The 22301-nt window shown below is 41.7% G+C and overlaps 1 protein-coding gene across 4 annotated transcripts in view; it reads left to right on the top strand.

Annotated features, from left to right (window-relative positions):
• The window catches only part of LOC129829782 (synaptotagmin-6-like), a 106440-nt gene extending 84434 nt beyond the window's left edge, over positions 1–22006 (top strand). For all 4 annotated transcript variants that reach the window (XM_055891696.1, XM_055891695.1, XM_055891697.1 and 1 more), the window contains 6 exons: positions 2683–3136; positions 4630–5188; positions 7356–7476; positions 10588–10759; positions 11610–11760; positions 12068–22006. In XM_055891696.1, coding sequence (XP_055747671.1) covers positions 2958–3136; positions 4630–5188; positions 7356–7476; positions 10588–10759; positions 11610–11760; positions 12068–12139 — 1254 coding nt within the window. In that variant the 5' untranslated portion in view covers positions 2683–2957 and the 3' untranslated portion in view covers positions 12140–22006. The remainder of the gene's footprint in view (positions 1–2682; positions 3137–4629; positions 5189–7355; positions 7477–10587; positions 10760–11609; positions 11761–12067) is intronic.
• The last annotated feature ends 295 nt before the right edge of the window (positions 22007–22301 follow it).

Here is a 22301-nt window from a genome sequence, read left to right on the forward strand (position 1 = left end):
TTGACTGGGGTAGCTCTAGCAGGGCAGAAATTTGACAAACTGACTTGTTGGAAAGGTGGCATCCTATAACGCTGTCATGTTGAGAGTCACTGAGCTCTTCAGTAAGGTGATTCTACTGCCAATGTTTGTCTACGGAGATTGCATGGCGGTGTGCTCGATTTTATACACCTGTCTTTGGCTGAAATAGCCGAAACTACAATGTCATACTCTATTGGACCAAAAAATTATGAAAAACAGAGAAACTAAAGATACATTAGTTGCTATCTTTTTTTCTCTGTACATTTTTTGGGGAAGCCTGGCTTCCCTTGTCATCCATTAGTACACGTCACTGCTATTCCTGCTCTTTTCCCATGATCCATCAAACGCATTTATTGTGTCATGTTCAATTTACACTTTTTTCAATGCTTATTTGAATGTCATTGAGAAAACAGAAAGGTGTCAAATTGAATAAAAAATTATTCATCGACATATTCATCTACTTTTTACTCTGATTACAATATTTTTGTTGGTAACATAACAAATTACAGTTAGAGTGTTTTGATAAACCGTTACTCCCCAATGCTGAGTGTCTCTAGTGTGGACATTACAACACACACAGAGCAAATGGAAATTCACTGCTCACTGTCTATATCTGTTGGCCTACTCCATTGTCTCTATTGTGAACATTACATTACCCATCAAATAGAGCTCTGCTTACTGTATGCCAATGATCTACTGTGCAATGGTCTCTCATGACAGACCGTCAGCACACTCAGATTTGCTTCCAGGTTCCAATGACCAAATGTGCGATTATGTTGTCATTATTGGGAAATTAAGTACTTTCTATAATAACAACAAATTGATAATGAGTTAAATATCATGAGTGGTTACATATCATGAAACAGCTACATTATACATTCCAAAGCCATCATATACCATTTCAGCTACATAAAACTTCCATTCTATGCTCTGGTCAGATAGCCTACATAAACCATCAATCTACAATCTTCGCATTTTTTGTCACAGTTAACGAGAAATGTGCCAGTGGCAGGTCAGTTAACACTGTCCTTTGTGAAGGACTGGGAGAAATGGGATATGACAAGGAGGAGTCATGGCTGGGGATGATGTTGAAATCCTCTCAGAGTAGAGGCACAAATCCCCATGTCTAGGAAATCCAGGCTCCATCTTGGATAAGCCCAAAGCTCTCCGAACTGGACCCAATTTACAAAATGCTTTGATGGAGAGTTCTGAACATGAGAGTTTTTCATTTGAGTAAAAATGCACATCTTGAAACTTGGAGTTATCTGAGGACATTTGAAAGTTACAACTGTATTATAAAAACCATAAGGCATGCGTAAAGAGATCTTCATTATACCTAATAATACTGCAATACCACTGTCTTAGAGTTTGATGTAGAGTGTGAAAGAATTTGGAAAGGATCAAATCTATAAAACAAATAAAGCAATGATCCATATTGATGATTGTCAAAAACTGGACATTCAACCCATGTTTCATTTGAACCATTTACAAATCTCCCTGTATAAATATGAATATCATATACATATTGAAGGCTATAATGTAACTGTTGAACAAACAGAATCTAACCTCCAGTGTTCTTTTTTAACATATGCTCATGTTTGTACATTAAACTGAGTAACAGTTGAGCCAGCTGAATTTCTAAAAGGAACAAATTGAATCTGCCTTGAAGCAGGTCTAATGGTTAGCAGGGAATGACAGTATGTTGAGATTGGAGTCAGAATACAAACAGAAAGCACCAAGATGCTCTGAAACTCTTCAGTGTGAATTATTGCAGATAAATCAGGGTAATCAAGAGTGCAGCAGCATTGGATGAACGCTGCAGTGAAACCCAAATAGATAAAAGTACATTTTCCACAGTATGGAAACATTGGCAAGTATCAGGTGGAGAAAGATAATTACATTTCATCAAGAATAAATTTATAATGCTTTGGCAAGTATCCCCCGGGGCGAACCAAGCCAACAATGTGGTGTTTTTTCTTCATCTTCTCAATTTTTTAAAATGAATGTTTGTCCTTGGTGCTGCCTGCTAGCATTCTTAGTGGCTCTCCAGGTCTTTAGATCCCATTTGTTCTTCCAGAAAACATATTCATAATATTGACAAATTAATTCGTTTGAGGGGCTGTTCCAAGCCCACCACACCCCATACCCATTTTCATATCCACACACATACAGATTTACACCATACATAAACTATCGCCAGAGAGAGCATTTGACACTGTAGCACATCTCCCAATAGGCTTCGTTATTTATCATTTATCAGAGTTAACTGTAATTACTTTTTAACTCAGTTGCAAGGCTAACAAAGTGTGTGTTACGTATCTTTTTACTGCTTTAAGGATGAGCTTTATGTATTCAGCATCCACATGTATACACCAATGACTGCAGACAAATGTATAATATGATCATCAATCTTACGAAAACAGGTTTGACAGTAAACATATGGCTGTCCATCTTTCAGACCACCAGTGTTTCATTGTCACTGATACTGCAATATCAATCTACTGTGTTACTGTGTTGCAGCACTGCACCATACCAATCTACTGTGCCATATTTTGTATTTCAATCTAATTGACTCTGATTCTCTCTGTTTCTCTCTCACTGTTACCACCATCTGCTTGTCCATATTGTGTGATCCTGCATTTGGTCCTTGCGGCTCTGCTCCAGACGTCACTTTTGGCCTCCTCCTCGGTGTGTTTGTGGTGTGTGGCTTGGTCCTGCTGACTCTTTGTGCCTTTGCCTCCTGGAAGCTGTGCTGGGTGCCTTATCTGCGGAATAAAGAGGCAGCGGCCCTCTCTTCCAACTCTGCAGCCCTCACTCCAGCCTGTGGTCCCCCAGACGACTGCCCTCCCTTCCACCTCCACCTCCACCCTCATCACCCCCTCCACCACAACCAGCACAAGTTCCTCCCCAGCCCCAACCAGCAAAAGTCACCGGTCACCATGGCTACAGATAAGGTGAAAGACCCGATGGGTTCCATGGGATTCCTAGAGGCTGCTGTGAAGATAAGCCACACATCGCCTGACATCCCCGCCGAGGTGCAGCTCTCAATGAGGGAGCACTTTTTGAGGCGCACGCAACGCATGCAGCGGCAAGCCACTGAGCCCGCTTCATCCACCAGGTCAGCACCCAGACCCACAGCCACACACAGCCACACACACACACACACACACACACACACACACACACACACACACACACACACACACACACACACACACACACACACACACACACACACCCACAGCCATAGACACACACACACACACAGCCATAGACACACACACAGCCATAGACACACACAGCCATAGACACACACACACACACACACACACACACACACACACACACACACACACACACACACACACACACACACACACACACACACACACACACACACACACACACACACACACACACACACACACACACACACAGAGAGAGAGAGAGGCATGGTCAGGAAAATTGAATGGCTCTGGTAATAATAAAAAGATTAAAGTTTAAAGAACCTGACGTGTACACAGGGACAGTACAGGCCAAATCTCCACATAATGGCAACAAAGATAGAAAATCCAACGCTTAATCTACCTGAATCCACTTCAGTATTTCACTGCCACACACACATACACATGCACACACACAAGCACGTATGCAGACACGCACATACGCATACACATACACACACATGCATGCGCACACACACACACGCACGCATACGCACACACACACACACACACACACACACACACACACACACACACACACACACACACACACACACACACACACACATACAGTACAGTACACACATACACAGAGGCGTGGTCAGAAAAACTGAATGGGTCAGGTAGTCAGCAGAAATATCTATAGTCAGTTAGAAAGAAACTTCATAAGGACCTCACAAATAACGGCACAAATAACGGCACTAACAAAGTTAGGAATTAACTTTTATCTGAATTCAATTTGTTATTCCACAGCTGTTTAAAAATAAAAAATGTACATGATTATCATAGTGAAAAAGACAATTATGTTTCAATTTGTTTCGGTCCTCCAAAGCCCTTGTGTTACTTTTTGCCTGTGAGCCATTTGGTGCTGTTCATTTAATATAAGGTTAATATCTCCAGACCACTTCATGATGAGTAATGCAATACAGTTATAAGCATAAATTCACCAGTTAAACAACCCCACAGACATTATTCCACATGGCCACAACGATAACGGGGGTCTAATTATTGGATGTACCTAATTATTTTTCAATAACATAATCTCTGTGCTCTGTTGTCTTGAAACACCCATACCCATCCTGAATAACAGCCCCCTAAGAGTAGGACAAGTTATACTACTGACTAAGATAAATTGAATTGGGGACCATGTAGTTCTAGGTTGCAGAAACACTATTAAGATTCGAGAAACCACTTGGAATTGAATTCACCTGCTGGGCACTCAAGCAATTTTTCAAAACACTGACCTTTCCAGATGCCACAATGAAGCTGTTCATATTCTCCCTCTTCTCCTCTCTCTCTGCCATTTTACACACCGCCTGTCGCTACTACAGGCTGAATGGTTTAGTGGGGTTCTCATATTTCTCCCTCCTCTCTTCTGTCTCTGCAGACACAGCTCATTCAAAAGGCACCTGCCCAGGCAGATGCAGTCCATCAGCCTGGACCTGGGCAACGACTATGCGGATGAGGAGGAGCAGCCCACCAGCATCGGACGCATCAAACCAGAACTCTACAGACAGAAGACCTTGGATACAGACGAGTCCGCCAAGAACAGCAACGCCAAGAACTGTGGGAAGATCAACTTCTCCCTGAAGTACGACTATGACAATGAGGCCCTCCTGGTCAACATCCTCAAGGCCTTCGACCTGCCCGCCAAGGACCTGTGCGGCAGTTCCGACCCCTACGTTAAAATCTATCTTCTCCCAGATCGCAAGAAGTTCCAGACTCGCGTCCACCGGAAGACGCTCAACCCCACGTTTGACGAGTCCTTCCAGTTCCCCGTGCCTTATGATGAGCTGGCTGTTAGGAAGCTCCACATGAGTGTGTTTGACTTTGACAGGTTCTCCAGACATGATATGATCGGGGAGGTGGTGGTGGATAACCTTGTTGAGACGTCAGACCTCTCCAGGGAGACAGACATTTGGAGGGACATTCAGTACGCCACAACTGTAAGAACGTCTGTCTGTTTGTTTTTGACTCAAAGCAGAGTCGACATAGCCTGATCCCAGATATGTTCGTGCTGACCAGCCTAGAGTTAACATTACTTATATTTGAAACCAGTTATAATAATCTCATTCAAATCATATGCCCCCCCCCCCCCACCAGAACAAAACATTATGAACAAATGTGAGTTCAGCATGTCATAAATCTTTTGTTGAAGTAAGAATTTATTCAAGTCATATGAAATGACAGTAATTATAAGCTAAAGGCATAAAAAGTACTTGTAATCATCGCAAAGGTCATAAAACTGTCTCGGCAAAAGAATTGAGCCCTCCAACGAGATATTGAAGTGGTCATTATATTTGACAGTAATTCTATTTGGATGGTGTCCTGAGGATGTCTTGATGAATAGTGCACTATGCTGTTGGCATCAGTTTGGATTCTATTGGAGTCTACATCACTCTGGCATCGTTCTGGCATCACTCTGGCAGCTCTCTGGTCTGAGGGGTACCTTTGTCAGATTATTTTATTTGGCCCGTATTGTTGGACTTCAGCTGCTTTTGGAGGGTAGTTCAATAATCCAGTAGTTATTGCTAAAGTGGCAGGAAGCAGTTGGCTCGTTGCTTAACAAACACATATTATTGAACAAGGACGCCCAGCCAAAACTCCCTCAACCACCGTCTTATATAAAGTAATGCATATAGTAGACAGACAAGGACGGTTCTAAATGTAATTGTTGCGTTGCGGATGTAGTAGTAGGCATAAAGGGGTTGAGGTGCATGTACTAGGCCTACCTTTTATATGAGCCTTGGACTGAATGTAGGTACTGTTTACAAATGGGGGATGCATCAATAACACCAACCCACTGGCATCAAGAACATCAAGAGTGTAGAGGGGGCCGAGGGCTGGGAGGAGGGCAGGGTGGAAGACTTATTGACTGTAGGCAGTGTCTTAGAGCATGATCCATATGAACTATTTTGAGAGGGGTTTCTCACTAATCATAGGCCGCATGATGCATAAATGTTTAGGTAAGCCTGATTTATACATCTATAGGTAGGCCTACTGTATCGACTGTTTCATCCTGTGGTGATAAAGTGATAAATGATAGTGGCTGATCACAAACTCAGAGGAAGTGAATGGTTGGGGCCGTATTGCTTGAGAATCAGCTTAAATCTAAACTCTAATCCTGGCTCAAACCCTAAATGTAGCATTTTCCCTCATAACACTGACACTTGCATCCCTTGCCTTCGCACCACACCCCAGTTTTAATCCTGGCCCTTTGACTACTGCAAACCTGCACTGGTGCTGTGAAAAGCAATACTGTTTTACAAAGAGGAGGCATTAATAACAGGTAATACTGTCTCCAGACAGAGAGGGCAAGGGAGCAGTGCGTAAGATAACTGTTCTGACATTACTGAAGTCTTCACAATGATTCATTAGCTCCATTTCATAACTGTAAATGTCAATATTGCGTACAGGTCATGTACCACATTAGACTTCTAAGATGCTCTGGACTAGAAAGTATTTTATGACACATTTGCTGTGCGCTCATATTACTGCACGGAATCCAACTTTGTCTTCATCAACCAAATTCCCTCTCCCATTGGAGTGCTTAGGCTAAATCAGCTTTAAGTGCTTGAGACATTAAGTCCATATCCCATCCCGAGTCATGGGATTTCTCAGTCAGGGGGGGGGGGGGGGGGGGGCATTTAAAGAACCTCACCAGCCTTAATGCATGTTCATGGGATGAAGCTTAGTCAGAACACCCCGGGACAGACTGAGAACGAAACTTTCACTCCACATGAAATACTAACATTACATTTTAAACTCTTAACACTCCACATTAAATATTAACATTACATTTTAAACGCTTGACACTACACATGAAATACTAACATTACATTTGAAATGCTTAACACTCCACAGGTGGCCATAAAGTAGACATTTTTCACTGTCCTACAGATTTGACTCTACAACTTCCTCAGTGTGAGCTAGATACTCAATTCTGTTTGTGATGACAGGCTTCACACCAATATCTCTTGAGGGATTTTGGAATAGCATTGGCTTCACAATCCATTTCCATCGTAATGTTATTGCCCTTGCGCCAGTAGGGCTTGAAGGCATCCTTCCAGTGATGTGTGTCACATCAGTTTGTTTCTCTGTTTGTTCCCACAGGAGAGTGTAGACTTGGGAGAGATCATGTTCTCACTATGCTACCTGCCAACTGCAGGACGACTCACTCTCACCGTCATCAAGTGCAGGAACCTCAAGGCCATGGATATCACTGGATACTCAGGTAGGCAAGCTGTATGTGTGTGTGTGTGTGTGTGTGTGTGTGTGTGTGTGTGTGTGTGTGTGTGTGTGTGTGTGTGTGTGTGTGTGTGTGTGTGTGTGTGTGTGTGTGTGTGGGCGTGGGCGTGGGCGTGGGCGTGGGCGTGGGCGTGGGCGTGGGCGTGGGCGTGTGCGTGTGTGTGTGTTGTGCGCTCGTGCACATTTGTGATGGTGTCAAAGTGAAAATAAACCCCGGCTGTAACATATAAAATTATAGACGTTATCAAATGTTGAATAAAAAGAGCAAACGAAGGGAAGTCCTCTCTAGTGCTGAGCTCTGTTTCTGTGAGAATCTTTTCATATTCATCACTGGCAATAGGAAGATGTCACCTATAACTACTCATTTCTCTGAGGTTTCAGTCAGTGTTTTTATTCTAATCTAGGTGTGTCCCAGGTGGTACCCATTCCCATATAGTGCACTAAGAGCTGAAAGTAGTGCACTATGTAGTAAACAGGGTGCCATTTGGGATGTAGGATAACAATCTGCTGCTCCATATTCAGTTTATATTATCAATAACCAAATATAATTTGAGGAAATATGTTTGCTTGCGAATTCAAGTGACATTCTGTCAGGTTTTGGCCAGGACTGTTCTGGTTTTTGTCACTAGATGTCCCCATTGCACCTTTTTTGAACCTTTTGTTTTTTCCTTGCTCTTTTATTGTTTGCACCTGTGTGTCGTTCCCTTGTTAGTATTTAAACCCTGTGTGTTCCTCAGTTCTTTGCTCAGTGCTTGTATGTTAGCACCCAGCCCCAGCCCAAGCCTTTTTGTGTGAAACAGTTAGTTCTCTTATTGGATTTTCCAGAGGTTCTCTGGTTTAGTTCTTGTGTATTTTTGAGTAGTCTTTTGAGGTTTGTTTTTCCCTGCTGTTTTTACCACTTTGTGGAGATTCTTTGTATTTTGGAGGATATCCATTTTGTGCCTCTTGGATTTATTTTGGACGTGGTGGATTTATATTCTTTGCCTGAAGATCTTGTCCTTTTATTAAATCATTATCTCTAGTACTGCTGAGTCTGCTTCATCTTCTGGGTTCTGCCAACTATTAGTGACTGTTTCTCTCACCGGGTCCTGACACATTCCCTGTGCGTTAAATGTTGTGAATATTGTAGTATGTATTTCAAACAATTATTTTATTATTTGTTATTATTTTTCCGCTCATTGTTAACGACATTTTACAAGTTTAACATCCCTTCTCAGTTGAGGATTTAAATGTCTACCAATTGTTGCTGGATTGAATTGGATCTGTGTGCAGTAAACCATGGCTAGTAAATTGTACCCTGAAGCATATGTGGTTGCAAAGCAAGCACTCTTTATATTGTTGTGTATGGATCTAAGGCAGCTTACATCTGACTAGTTTCCTGGCATAATGGATTATAGGAGCTGATGGATGAAGATTGAAATCAGTATTCACCACGCCAATATGTTTCACTTTATTCCATTAAAACATATTTCAGCAGCTTTCGCTTCCTCCGCTTTCAATACATGAGGTGTTTACTCATCAATATCAAATGTACAGAGATTTATTCCAGACCTTTCCAAGGATGTTATTGTTATATTTAGGTTTAAGGTAGCGTAGGAGTATAATGCACATGGGAAATTTACTTTATGGGAAATGAAATTGATCGCTGCAGCATCAAAATGTATGTGTTGAGTTATGTTGAGGTCACTGCAGGCTTAATAAGAAGAGCGTTATGTTCTCACATACTGAAACAATACCTGCATGCTTCAAGTTTCAAGTGTTATTAGTCGTATGTACAGTATACACATGATATACATCATCCAACAAAATGCTTATTTGCAGGTTCCTTCTCGACAATGCAACAACAATAAGAAATAATACAAGATAAGAATACGAACATAAAGTAAATGGCTCAGTAGAATAGAATAAACATTTTAGCAGGAAGGCACAATTTATTGTCCAATATTTACACGTGTTTTGGGAAAGGGGGGATTGGGAGGCAAGTGTTTAAATTGTGCATTATTTAGCAATAATAATACGAGTCTCCCATCAGCAGATGGGATGTGTGTCTAGCATGAATGTGTGTCACTGTGTGTTTTTGGTTTTAGTACCCTTGTGGGTGTAACAGTATAACTTTACGTCCGTGCCCTCGCCCTAACCCGGGCGCGAACCAGGGACCTTCTGCACACATCAACAACAGTCACCCAAGAAGCATCGTTACCCATCGCTCCACAAAGCCGCGGCCCTTGAGCAAGGGGAACCATTACTTCAAGGTCTCAAAGCGAGTGACGTCACCGATTGAAATGCTATTAGCGCGCACCACCGCTAACTAGCTAGCCATTTCACATCGGTTACATGGGGACCAGACATTTTGCCAGTCCCCACAAGGAAAAAGTCTAGATTTATGGGTTAGGTTTAGGGTTACAATTAGGGTTAGAGTTTAGGTTTAGGGTTTAGGAGTTAGGGTTTTGAGGTTAGGGTTAGGGTTACGGTTACGGTTAGGTTTAGGGGTTAGGGGTTAGAGAAAATTGGGTTTTGAATGGGAATCAATTGTTTGGTCCCCACAAGAATAGTAAAACAAACATGTGTGTGTGTGTGTGTGTGTGTGTGTGTGTGTGTGTGTGTGTGTGTGTGTGTGTGTGTGTGTGTGTGTGTGTGTGTGTGTGTGTGTGTGTGTGTGTGTGTGTGTGTGTGTGTGGGGGTGTATGTCTGTGTGTGTGTGTGTTTGTGCGTGTGTGTGTGCGTGTGTCTGTGGATTAGTGGATTAGTGGATGAGTGTATATCTGTGTGGGTGTATGCGTAAGTGAGCGAGTGCATGTGTGCTAAGGTGCCAAGAGTCAGTGCAGGTGGTCAGTCCAGTTCAAGTTTTCAGCAGCCTGATGGCTTGTAGATAGAAACTATCTCTGAGCCTGTTGGTATCAAACCTCATGCTCCATGTGGGGTCCTTGATAATGCTGCATGTCAAGTGTTCTGGTGGTAAATGTACAGAATCTCTTTCTCAAATCAAGGATGAAAACACAGGGAGATTTCTGAGCGCCACGATTAATCTCAAGATAATGCGCCTATAGAATTTACATCCTGATTTATATCTTATAGGTTTTTCTCTTTTCCACTTCAGATCCATACGTCAAAGTGTCTCTCGTCTGTGACGGGAGGCGTTTGAAAAAGAAGAAGACAACCATCAAGAAGAACACTCTGAACCCCACGTACAACGAGGCCATCATCTTCGACATCCCCCCAGACAGCATGGACCACGTCAGCCTGCACATCTCAGTCATGGACTATGACTTGTGCGTATAACGCTTTGATTTAATCTTGGCATCCATAAGACAAATGTGGCATGCACTTGGCCAGCTACTTGGTAACAGTCTGTCAAGCACTGTCAAAAAATTCAACTCAGATGGTTTTCTCAGAATATTCAGCATCTGTGTAGTTTGCACAATACGCCCCCTTAGAATAGAACACTGCTTAGGATGTCTATTTAAAAAATAAAATAAACACAACAAATAGAAAGAATAGATCAGGAGTCAGAACATTTACTTCACTGGTTGAATGGAAGCTCTGAGGGTAGTCTTTATCAACTAACGTGGCAGCTGCCGACTGGCGAACCGACTCTACTTTGAGGGTATCAGCCAGGTGATCCTTGTTTTGTACCAGTGCGTCCCTTTGATCCAGGATTATGATGTGGAAGAACAGAGATCCCTTCTAGTCTGGACTTTGTTGGTGCCATTACCATTTGTAGTTGTTTCTTCATCCCATTTACATTTCAGACATTATCTCTCCAAGAGATATGGAAATGTCTCCTTTTAACCATAACTCAGCTTTATCTTCACCTGAACTGCAACTGCTAATTATCACCTCTCACTTTTAACTTTACATCTTGCAGCCGTATCCTCTGATAACTAAATGTATACTTGTTATAAGGGTTGGAGATGGGGTGAAATCATTTTGCCAAATTAGCTTTTATAATGTGGATGCAAAGATCTTACATTGGTGTGTTCCCAGTGTATTTTTTTATTCTATTTTGTAAAACAAATTCAGCTATGAAATCAATCCTGCATTTTGTAATGTAGTGTCTCTGAAGAGCAGGATTAGCTGTACTGTTGTGTTGATGTTGTGTGTGTTGTCTGGCCCTTGCAGGGTAGGTCACAATGAGATCATTGGTGTGAACCGTGTGGGGTGCAGTGCTGAGGGGCTTGGCAAGGGCCACTGGAACGAGATGCTGGCGTACCCACGCAAACCCATTGCACACTGGCACCCCCTACTGGAGGCCAAGAAATCAGAGAAAGAGGTTAGTTCATACAGCACACTGCGGTGTGTGAAGAATTCGTATGCATGAATATTGCATATAGTAAAAAATATAGAGACTTTTTTTTTTCAAGGATAATATGTAGGATAAATAGTCAATGTCAGATATTGTAACAGTGTGATATCTATCTTCTAACTGAAGTGTGTGTGTGTGTGTGTGTGTGTGTGTGTGTGTGTGTGTGTGTGTGTGTGTGTGTGTGTGTGTGTGTGTGTGTGTGTGTGTGTGTGTGTGCGTGTGTGTGTGCGTGTACGTGTACGTGTACGTGTACGTGTGTGTCTGTGTACTGCAGTGGAAAACGCGGACGGCCAGTTTAGACAGCCAGGGCTCTTGCCCCTCCCCCAGGCCTCCTTCTAGCCCCTGAGCAGAACCACCTGTGACCCTAGCGAAATGGTCTCCTCTCTCTCCTACTAATCCTACATCCTGTCTGGTCTGTCTGCCTGCGCCTGAGGAGAAACATAACCCCACTCAGTCTCTTTCTCAGTCTTCACTCTCCCTCAAGTGTAGCAGCAAAGTGATCCTGTTCCCAAGAACTGATCCTGGATCAGCATCGCTGTCAGTTGTTTGTGACGTAACAATGCTTTTTTTGAATCAACATGAAGTGTTGAACTTAGGTTTACTGATCTGGAGTCAATCCCAGTACTTAGGGTGCTTTGGTTTGATTTTATCCTGAGCTTCTCTCATCAAGTGAGTCCCCAAAGGGGGAGCTTGTTGTCTGAGTGGAACAACAGACTGCTGGTTCCGAGTGTATGTATCTATGGGTTGAGTCCAAATGAATGTGATCACAGTTCTCTTACAGAGACTTGGTCCAACATACTGAAGTTTCTGCTCAACACAGTGAGAGAGAGCGAGAGAGAGAGAGCGAGAGCGAGAGCGAGAGCGAGAGCGAGAGCGAGAGCGAGAGAGAGAGAGAGAGAGAGAGAGAGAGAGAGAGAGAGAGAGAGAGAGAGAGAGAGAGAGAGAGAGAATAGGGGAAACATAGTGAGAAAGCCAGTCAGTGGTCATTACAAGCTGTCACTTTATATTGGATCAGTTGGTCAAAATCTGTTGCTTTCCTAAAGATAGGAAATGAAAGACTGGATTGACCTAAGGAATATCTAAAGCCGTCTGCCCTTACTATCTATCTACTAATATTGTGTGGCAGTAACAAAAACACTGAGGCACAAACAAATGTGTAGTTCTTTTAACAAACATTAATTGTCATATTAACCAAGCCAAAGAAGGCAACAAAAAATGACATATTTCACAATAGTACCTATGTTGAATATTTTCTCAATGTAAACCATTACATGTTCAGGAGTAATGAGCAGAACTTAAAGGGATGGTTTAGACCAGTCAAATAGTGTTCATCAAGTTTACAGAGGGTCATAAAGAAAAAAATATGTGCAACACATCATATAAGCACATTGCAACACCATTGGTGCGTAGTGCCTCCTGAGAGAGTCTTTCTATGGAATGAAAAAATGTTAAATAGCATACAGACTCTGAACCACCCTTACCTCTCCCTCCTGTTTGTTTCCTTGTTAGTCTTGGTGCCCTTGCCTATTCCATCGGAGAGTGTATTCTCATTACTCCTGCTCCCATAGTTTTTCTCTGTCAGCTGAACGTATTACACATCTCAGCACCTTCTTATTGTATTCTGTTCTCTGGGGTTGGTTTGAACTGTACAGCACAGCCCTCTATCTGCTAATGTAAAGTTTGTATTTCCCACCAGAATACAAAGTAGATTACATTGGCTTGCGAAAGTATTCACCCCCCTTGGCATTTTTCCTATTTTGTTGCTTTACAACCTGGAATTAAAATAGATTTTTGGGCGGTTTGTATCGTTTGATTTACACAACATGCCTACCACTTTGAAGATGCAAATTATTTTTATTGTGAAACAAACAAGAAATAAGACCAAAAAAACATTAAACTTGCATAGTGCATAACTATTCACCCCCCCCCCCCCCCCCCCCCCCCCAAAGTCAATACTTTGTAAAGCCACCTTTTGCAGCACTTACAGCTGCAAGTCTCTTGGGGTATGTCTCTATAAGCTTGGCACATCTAGCCACCGGGATTTTTTCCCATTCTTCAAGGCAAAACTGCTCCAGCTCCTTTCAGTTGGATGGGTTCCGCTGGTGTACAGCAATCTTTAAGTCATTATCTTTGGTCTCTCTGTTGCCTCTCTGATTAATGCCCTCCTTGCCTGGTCCGTGAATTTTGGTGGGCGGCCATCTCTTGGCAGGTATGTTGTGGTGCCATATTCTTAAATTTTTTAAATAATTTAATGGATTTAATGGTGCTCCGTGGGATGTTCAAAGTTTCAGATCTTTTTTTATTACCCAACCCTGATCTGTACTTCTCCACAACTTTGTCCCTGACCTGTTTGGAGAGCTCCTTGGTCTTTGTGGTGCCGCTTGCTTGGTGGTGCACCTTGCTTAGTGGTGTTGCAGACTCTGGGGCCTTTCAGAGCAGGTGTATATGTCACAACTTACGCCAAAGTCGGTCCCTCTCCTTGTTCGTGCGGCGTTCGGCGGTCGACGTCACCGACCTTCTAGCCATCGCTGATCCATTTTTCTGTTTCCATTGGTTTTGTCTTGTATTCCTTCACACCTGGTTCCAATCCCATCAATTACATGTTGTGTATTTAACCCTCTGTTTCCCCTCATGTCCTTGTCGGAGATTGTTTGATTGTATGTTATGTGCAAGTTATGTGTTGGTATGCAACGGGTTTTGTACCCACTTTTATTATTTTGTATATTTTGGTATTTTGGAGTTTTGTGAGCACTTATTAAACGACTCCATTTATACCAAGTTTGTTCTCCTGCGCCTGACTTCCCTGCCACCAACACACACCCTTTACAGTATATAGACTGAGATCATGTGACAGATCATTTGACACTTAGATTGCACAAAGGTGGACTTTATTTAAGTAATTATGTGACTTCTGAAGGTAATTGGTTGCACCAGATCTTATTTAAGGGCTTCATAGCAAAGGGGTGGATACATATTCACGCACCACTTTTCAGTTTTTTTTATTTTTTTATTTTTAGAAACAAGTAATCTTTTCCATTTCAATTCACCAATTGGGACTATTTTGTGTATGTCCATTACATGAAATTCAAATAAAAATCCATTTAAATTACAGGTTGTAATGCAACAAAATAGGAAAAATGCCAAGGGGATGAATACTTCTGCAAGGCACTGTATATCTAGTATTGTTGTGTTGTGGGAGTTTTCCTTATCCTTAAGTGTTCAGAACTCTCCTCGAAAAGAGGAGAACATCACCCTCGGGGGACCAATAATCAACTATTCATTTTAGATTTATTTTATATCAAGAGGCACCATGGAAACTAGCGGTTTGTAATGAGCTGACTCTGAATCTGCCCTTCATACAAGGACCAGTTTATTGGATATTGTTGAGGAGCTTGATCTGAATCCAAACAAATGATTTGCATTATTGAACCCTTTTCCCAATGCTTCGACAAAATCCAATTAGTCGGCCTTTACATGTAGGCAGTCATGTATGTAGCTACTTCTATTGTATGCCATACATGTGTACTATTGGGTCTAATGTTTGATTATGATGGCTTTGTAATATTTCTATTTATTTCTACATTGTGGTACTGTGATGAGTGCAGTACAACCTAATATTTGATGTCCTCTCAATAGCCAAATATGTATTAAACAGACAAAAGAAAACAAACTGATTGGTGTATAGGTTTTTGGTGCCAAATGTGCTTGTAGCAAAGGTAGACTATAATTTGCTCTGTGACAAAAATAAGGAAAGTAATGTCAATCATCAAAATTAATATTTTCTTTCCAGTGAGACTTATTATTTTCTTATTTTCTGTCATTGTTTCAATTATTAGAACAAATACATCATGGATTGCAAATGTTTTTTAATAATACAATGTGCAACTGAAAGTAGGCTACCATTTGAGAGAGGAATTTTAGTAATATCTTCAATTTGAGTAGAAGGATTCTTGTTTATCCCAGTTGGGTTATGTAAGATGTAATACAAATCAGGAATCTTTATCAATGTTGTTTTATGTTGACCGTGACAGTGTTTTGATTTGACATTGGCGAGCACATGTTTGAAAGCCGGTCTGCCTATAATGTGGGTATCAGGAAATGGGTGTTGTTTGTAGTACATGAGGAGCATTTCTGAGTAGCATTCTTCTCTACGTTTATCCCTTGAGTGCTCTAAACTGAAGCTTCTTTCTCCATGCATTCTGTCTACAGAACTTTGGCACTGATCGTATGGTAGTAGTTGTTTGTGAATCAAAGAGGTAATTGTAACTCAATGATAATAAAATCTAAAATGGTCATGACAAGGTGGCTTCTGCCTGACCACAGCTGCAGAGCAGAAGCATGTTTTAAGATGGTATAAATCAAACAGAGAGGATATGGAAGAACCATGGGAAAAGTGAACAAGGAAAATGGTTAAAGTGAATGAACTAAATAGACACACAATAGATCACTGTTTTAGCTATTCCTCTTAGAGAGAGCAGGAGTTAACCTTGTTTACTTTGTCTACACTGTCTAAGAGACAGACAGACGGACGGACGGACGGACGGAGGGACTCCAACGTCCGTCCGTCCGTCCGTCCATCCGTCCGTTTTGCATTTGGATATTTTTCCATCACCCTTTACCTTAAAGCTAAAAATGGTAAATAAACACTCACCCTTCAAAATGTTGTTTACAGAAGTCACTAATGAAACAAAACCTAATTGAAAATTATTTAAGTTCTAGCAATACGCACACTATATCAAGTGTACAATTTGTGTCTTTGATTCTAATAAAATACTTTTAAAAAATCCATAAACATTTCATGTTTTCACGGACGGACGGACGCATTTCACGGACGGACGGACGGACGGACAGACAGACAGACAGACAGACAGACAGACAGTGTGGGGGAAACTAGCCAATAGATAGTCAAAGGCCGATGTCTTGCAGTGAGTCAGTCATTTCTCTAATTGGCAGTTGGTGAGACGCAATTCAATGAGTCACTTGTTGGATTCCCTCACACCATTATTGTTTCTTTCTGCACAATGTGATTAATTGGGTTTCCTCACATAGTATGTGTAGTTACAGTACTGGTTACAATCCTGCTAAGATTCCTCCTGCCATTACTGGCAGACTCCTGATAGCTGATTCACTACAGTTTGTTGGATTGTTGGATTCCCTCACACCACTAAAATCTCAAATTTTATTTTTCACATGCGCCGAATAGAACAGTGAAATGTTTACTTACACGCCCTTAACTAACAATGCAGTTTTAAGAAAAAGACCTAAAAGAAAAATACGAAATAAAGAAAGAAATAATTAAAGAGCAGCAGTAAAATAACAGTAGTGAGGCTTTAGACAGGAGGCACCTGTCTAAAGGTGGCCTTTTTATCTGCTCAGTGTGATTCTTCAGTTGTTCTCACATACAGTATATAGGTATACGCTTGCTGGTTACATTCCTGATTAGATTCATAACATTTCTGTACCGACACCTGACTCCCAAGTTTGTTTCTATTTGACAAAAATTGTTGAAATAACTGACTGTAGATTTGGTTCTTCCTCTGTTTCAGTAACGTGCGTTTAATAATGATGATGATCTTGTGTTCTGATAATATAGCCTAGTGTGTTTATTTCCATAGTAGGTATCATACTAAATCGATTTAGCCTCAGTTTATGGACTGTTTTAAAGACCTTATTGCTTTGGCTATTATTATTATCGTTATGTTCCTCAATATGATGTTGTATCCCTTCCATTCCTCCTGGATAGCTCTGACTTTCCAATTTTGTATTGAAGATTTGTATTGTAATATAACTGTTTGACAACTGTTCTTGTAATTGAAGCCAAATGTTGTTAGTTCAGATAAGGGTTTTATTTTTGGTTGCTTTTAAATCCTGAATCGTTATGACTCATAATATGAGGTCCAATGTGTAATAAACTGATCAAAAAAATATAATTGTATCTGTTGTTATATATATGTAACATTTAATTAATGAGCAGTATTGCAGCAACAGAAGACATGTTTTGAATTATGGTGGTGTAAAGTTGTGTTTTAAACATGAAGTACTTATTCTAATTTTAAGATTTCACCTAAGATTGAACTTTTTTGTGAAATAATTGTATTCTTTGTGCAGGTGAACTTATAATTTAGCTGGAGAATGTCAATTTCACAACTACGTATCTCAAAGTGTACAACAAAGGGACCAAGCAGTAGGAAAGAGAAAATGGTTTGAACTATAAAATGTAAACACAACATGTAAAGTGTTGGTCCCTTGTTTCATGAGCTGAAATAAAAAATCGCAGAAATGTTTCATACGTACAAAAATATTATCTCTCAAAAATATTGTGCACAATTTTGTTTGCATCTCTGTTAGTGAGCATTTCTCCAAGATAATTGCCAAGATAATCCATCCAACTGAGAGGTGTGGCATATCAAGAAGCTGATTAAACAGCATGATCATTACACAGATGCTCCTTGTGCTGGGGACAATAACAGGCCACTCTAAAATGTGCAGTTTTGTCACACAACACAATGCCACAGATGTCTCAAGTTTTAAGGGAGCGTGCAATTGGCATGCTGACTGCAGGAATGTCCACCAGAGCAGTTGCCAAAAAAATCTAATGTTAATTTCTCTGCCATAAGCCGCCTCCAACGTTGTTTTAGAGAATTTGGCTGGCCTCACAACTGGCCTCACAACCCCAGACCCTGTGTAACCACGCCAACCCAGGACCTCCACATCCGGCTTCTTCACCTATGGGATCGTCTGAGACCAGACCTTTCCAGGCCCACCCATGGCTGCTCCAATGCCCAGTCATGTGAAATCCATATGTTAGGGACAAATGTATTTATTTCAATTTACTGATTTTCTTATATAAACTGTGGGTTTCCGTCCTGTGGGTTTTCAGTCCAACCCTAATTTAACACACCTGATTCTACTAATTAGCTGCTCAACAACACCTTAACTAGCTGAATCAGATATGCTAAATTAGGGTTGGACTGAAAACCTACAGGACAGAAGATCTCCAGGAAGAGGATTGGGCAGCCCTGACATAGACCGTCCCACAGACTACGAAGGCTGCCTCCACATTCTCCCGAGGACACTATGTGTCCAACATCTGCTCTATATCCAGGCTGTCTCAGACCATCTTAGGCAGGTGAAGCGTCTCACTCTTGGATGGTGGCATACAAAACCCAGAGGCCTTCCTCATTGGCAGCCATGTCCAAAACAGTCTCTGGGTTGAGGCTCTAAACGGGTCTATGGTCCGCCACCTCCACTAGAAACACAGCACTGTCTGTCACCCAATCAAATAACACTTTATTGGTCACATACACATATTTAGCAGATGTTATTGCGGGTGTAGCAAAATGCTTGTGTTCCTAGCTCCAACCGTGCAGTATTATCTAACAGTGCAGTAATATCTAGAAATGATTCACAACAACACACAAATCTAAAAGTAAAATAATGGAATTAAGAAATATTTAAATATTAGATCAAGCAATGTCGGAGTGGCATTGACTAAAATACAGTAAGAATAGAATACAGTATATATATATATGTGATGAGTAAAGCAGTACGTAAACATTATTTTAAATATTATTAAAGTGACTAGTGTTCCATTATTAAAGTATCCAGTGATTCCAAGTCTATGTACATAGGGCAGCAGCCTCTAAGGTGTAGGGTTGCCTAACCAGGTGGAAGCCGGCTAGTGATGGCTATTTAACAGTCTGATGGCCTTAAGATAGAAGCTGGTTTTCAGTCTCTCGGCCACAGCTTTAATGCACCTGTACTGATGGGGTTTTGGGGATAATGGGGTGAACAGGCCGAGGCTCGGGTGGCTGATGTACTTGATTATCTTTTTGGCCTCCCTGTGACATCAGGTGCTGTAGGTGTCCTGGAAGGCAGGTAGTTTGCCCCTGGTGAAGCGTTGGGCAGACCGCACCATCCTCTGGAGAGCCCTACGGTTACGGGCGGTGCAGTTGCCATATCAGGTGGTGATACAGCCCGACAGGATGCTCTCAATTGTGCATCTGTAAAAGTTTGTAAGGGTTTTAGTGGCCAAGCCAAATTTCTTCAGCCTCCTGAGGTTGAAGAGGAGCTATTGCGCCTTCTTCACCACACGTTCTGTGTGGGTGGACCATTTCAGATCGTCAGTGATGTGTATGCCGAGGAACTTGAAGCTTTCCACCTGCTCCACTGCGGCCCCGTCGTGTGGATAGGGGCATGTTCCCTCTGCTGTTTCCTGCAGTCCATGATCAGCTCCTTTATTTTGTTGACATTGAGTGAGAGGTTATTTTCATGGCACCACTAACCTCCTCCCTGTAGACTGTCTCGTCATCATTGGTAATCAGGCCTACTACTGTTGTGACATCTGCAACTTGATGATTGAGTTGGAGGTGTACGTGGCCACGCAGTCATGGGTGAACAGGGAGTACAGGAGGGGGCTGAGCACGCACCCTTGTGGGGCCCCTGTGTTGAGGATCAGTGAAGGGGAGGTGTTGTTTCCTACCTTCACCACCTCAATGAAAGAGCATTCTTACATAGGTATTCCTCTTGTCCAGATGGGATAGGGCAGTGTGCAGTGCTATGGCGATTGCATCGTCTGTGGATCTATTGGGGCGGAAAGCAAATTGAAGAGGGTCTAGGGTGTCATGTAAGAGGTGATGTGATCCTTCTGTAACTAGCCTCTCAAAGCACTTCATGATGACAGAAGTGAGTGAAATGGGGCGATAGTAATTTAGTTCAGTTACCTTTGCTTTCTTGGGTACAGGAACAATGGTGGACATCTTGAAGCATGTGGGGACAGCAGAATGGGATAGGGAGAGATTGACTATGTCCGTAAACACTCCAGCCAGCTGGTCTGCGCATGCTCTGAGGATGCGGCTAGGGATGCCGTCTGGGCCAGCCGCCTTGTGAGGGTTAACATGCTTAAATGTCTTACTCACGTAGTGGAAGATAGTGTGGGCAAGATGAGTGGGATACAGATATGCTGGAGTATAGTAAAGTGGTATTTTCTTCAAAGAGCTTTTTGCTGATCAACAGTAAATTGTATCTCTCAAGACAACAAAGTTTTTTGGGGAGCTGTTTGTGCACACGCCATTTTCTCTTGAGGAAGGGCCGGGAGCCGAAGTCTATGTCCCTTCGTCTGTGATTGTTCAACAGTAGTATTCCTAGTAGAAGTGGGAACTATGGACGGGATTTTTCAATTAAGTGTTTGTTGTCATTCAACGAGAGACGACTAGTTTTCCCACACATTTTTTCACTTGAGAAATACTGCACCAACATCTTATGTGTAAAATTCTGTGACTAAGACCTCTGAAAAAACTTAGAAATGAATTCAGACTTTTTTGAGGAAATGTCATGGCTATGTTGTTGCTACGGTGGCTCAAGAGTGACAAATAATAATATCACCGCTTAGCTTTAGGGAGTATGCGAGCACTGATGTTCACGTCGCCTAGCCGAGTTCTGCTAGGCGCAAACCAAACCTATGTTTGCGGACACCTTAAGAGCCCCTGGTAAACGCTTTACATTAAAGTTATAACTGTTTTTTATTATAAACTAATGTATAAACTAATAATTCCTAGTTTATAAACTACTTCTTAATCTTTTATAAACCTTTATTTAATGTTAATGTGCTACCGAACCCCCTGATCGCTCAGGAGGCTATGCAGATGCTGAAAAGCTTAGTGATGCTGAAAGGCTTAGTGATGCTGAAACTCTTAGTGATGCTGAAACTCTTTGTGATGCTGAAACTCTTAGTGATGCTGAAACTCTTTGTGAAGCTGAAACACTTTGTGATGCTGAAACTCTTAGTGATGCTGAAACTCTTAGTGATGCTGAAACTCTTTGTGAAGCTGAAACACTTTGTGATGCTGAAACTCTTAGTGATGCTGAAACTCGTTGTGATGCTGAAACCTTTTGTGATGCTGAAACTCTTAGTGATGCTGAAACTCGTTGTGATGCTGAAACCTTTTGTGATGCTGAAACTCTTAGTGATGCTGAAACTCTTTATGATGCTGAAACTCTTGGTGATGCTGAAACTCTTAGTGATGCTAAAACTCCTAGTGATGCTGAAACTCTTTATGATGCTGAAACCCTTTTCTCTGTGTTTTCCATGCTATGTTATACAGTTGACCAAATTAACCTACTGTTGGTGAAATAGGACTTTGAACAAATTAACTAGTAGCAACCCATTGATTCAAAACGTAGGTCCAACCGCAAATAAAATACTTGAAATAAATGTGTGTGTGTTGCCTATTTTCAGGGGAGGACACCAACTGCCAATAGCTGTATAATGCTTAGTGTTAGGCAAAAAATCTGTAACCATGCTCCATAAGCCAACAGGTCTCTCTCAGCCAAGTCTCTGTCAGGCAGGAAAATAAAGGCTCTAGATCAAAGGCAATCATCCTGTAGAAGACGTCAGAGCTCCCCCAACTGCCTCCCACTGCTCCTCTCTCTACTCACCCAAGACTCTGGAGTGCCCATCCTCCTGCTCTCCCCCTTTCTTCCTCTCCTTCACCCTGTCCTTCACCCTG

Source organism: Salvelinus fontinalis, chromosome 31 (assembly GCF_029448725.1).
Source record: "Salvelinus fontinalis isolate EN_2023a chromosome 31, ASM2944872v1, whole genome shotgun sequence".
NCBI lineage: Eukaryota > Metazoa > Chordata > Actinopteri > Salmoniformes > Salmonidae > Salvelinus > Salvelinus fontinalis.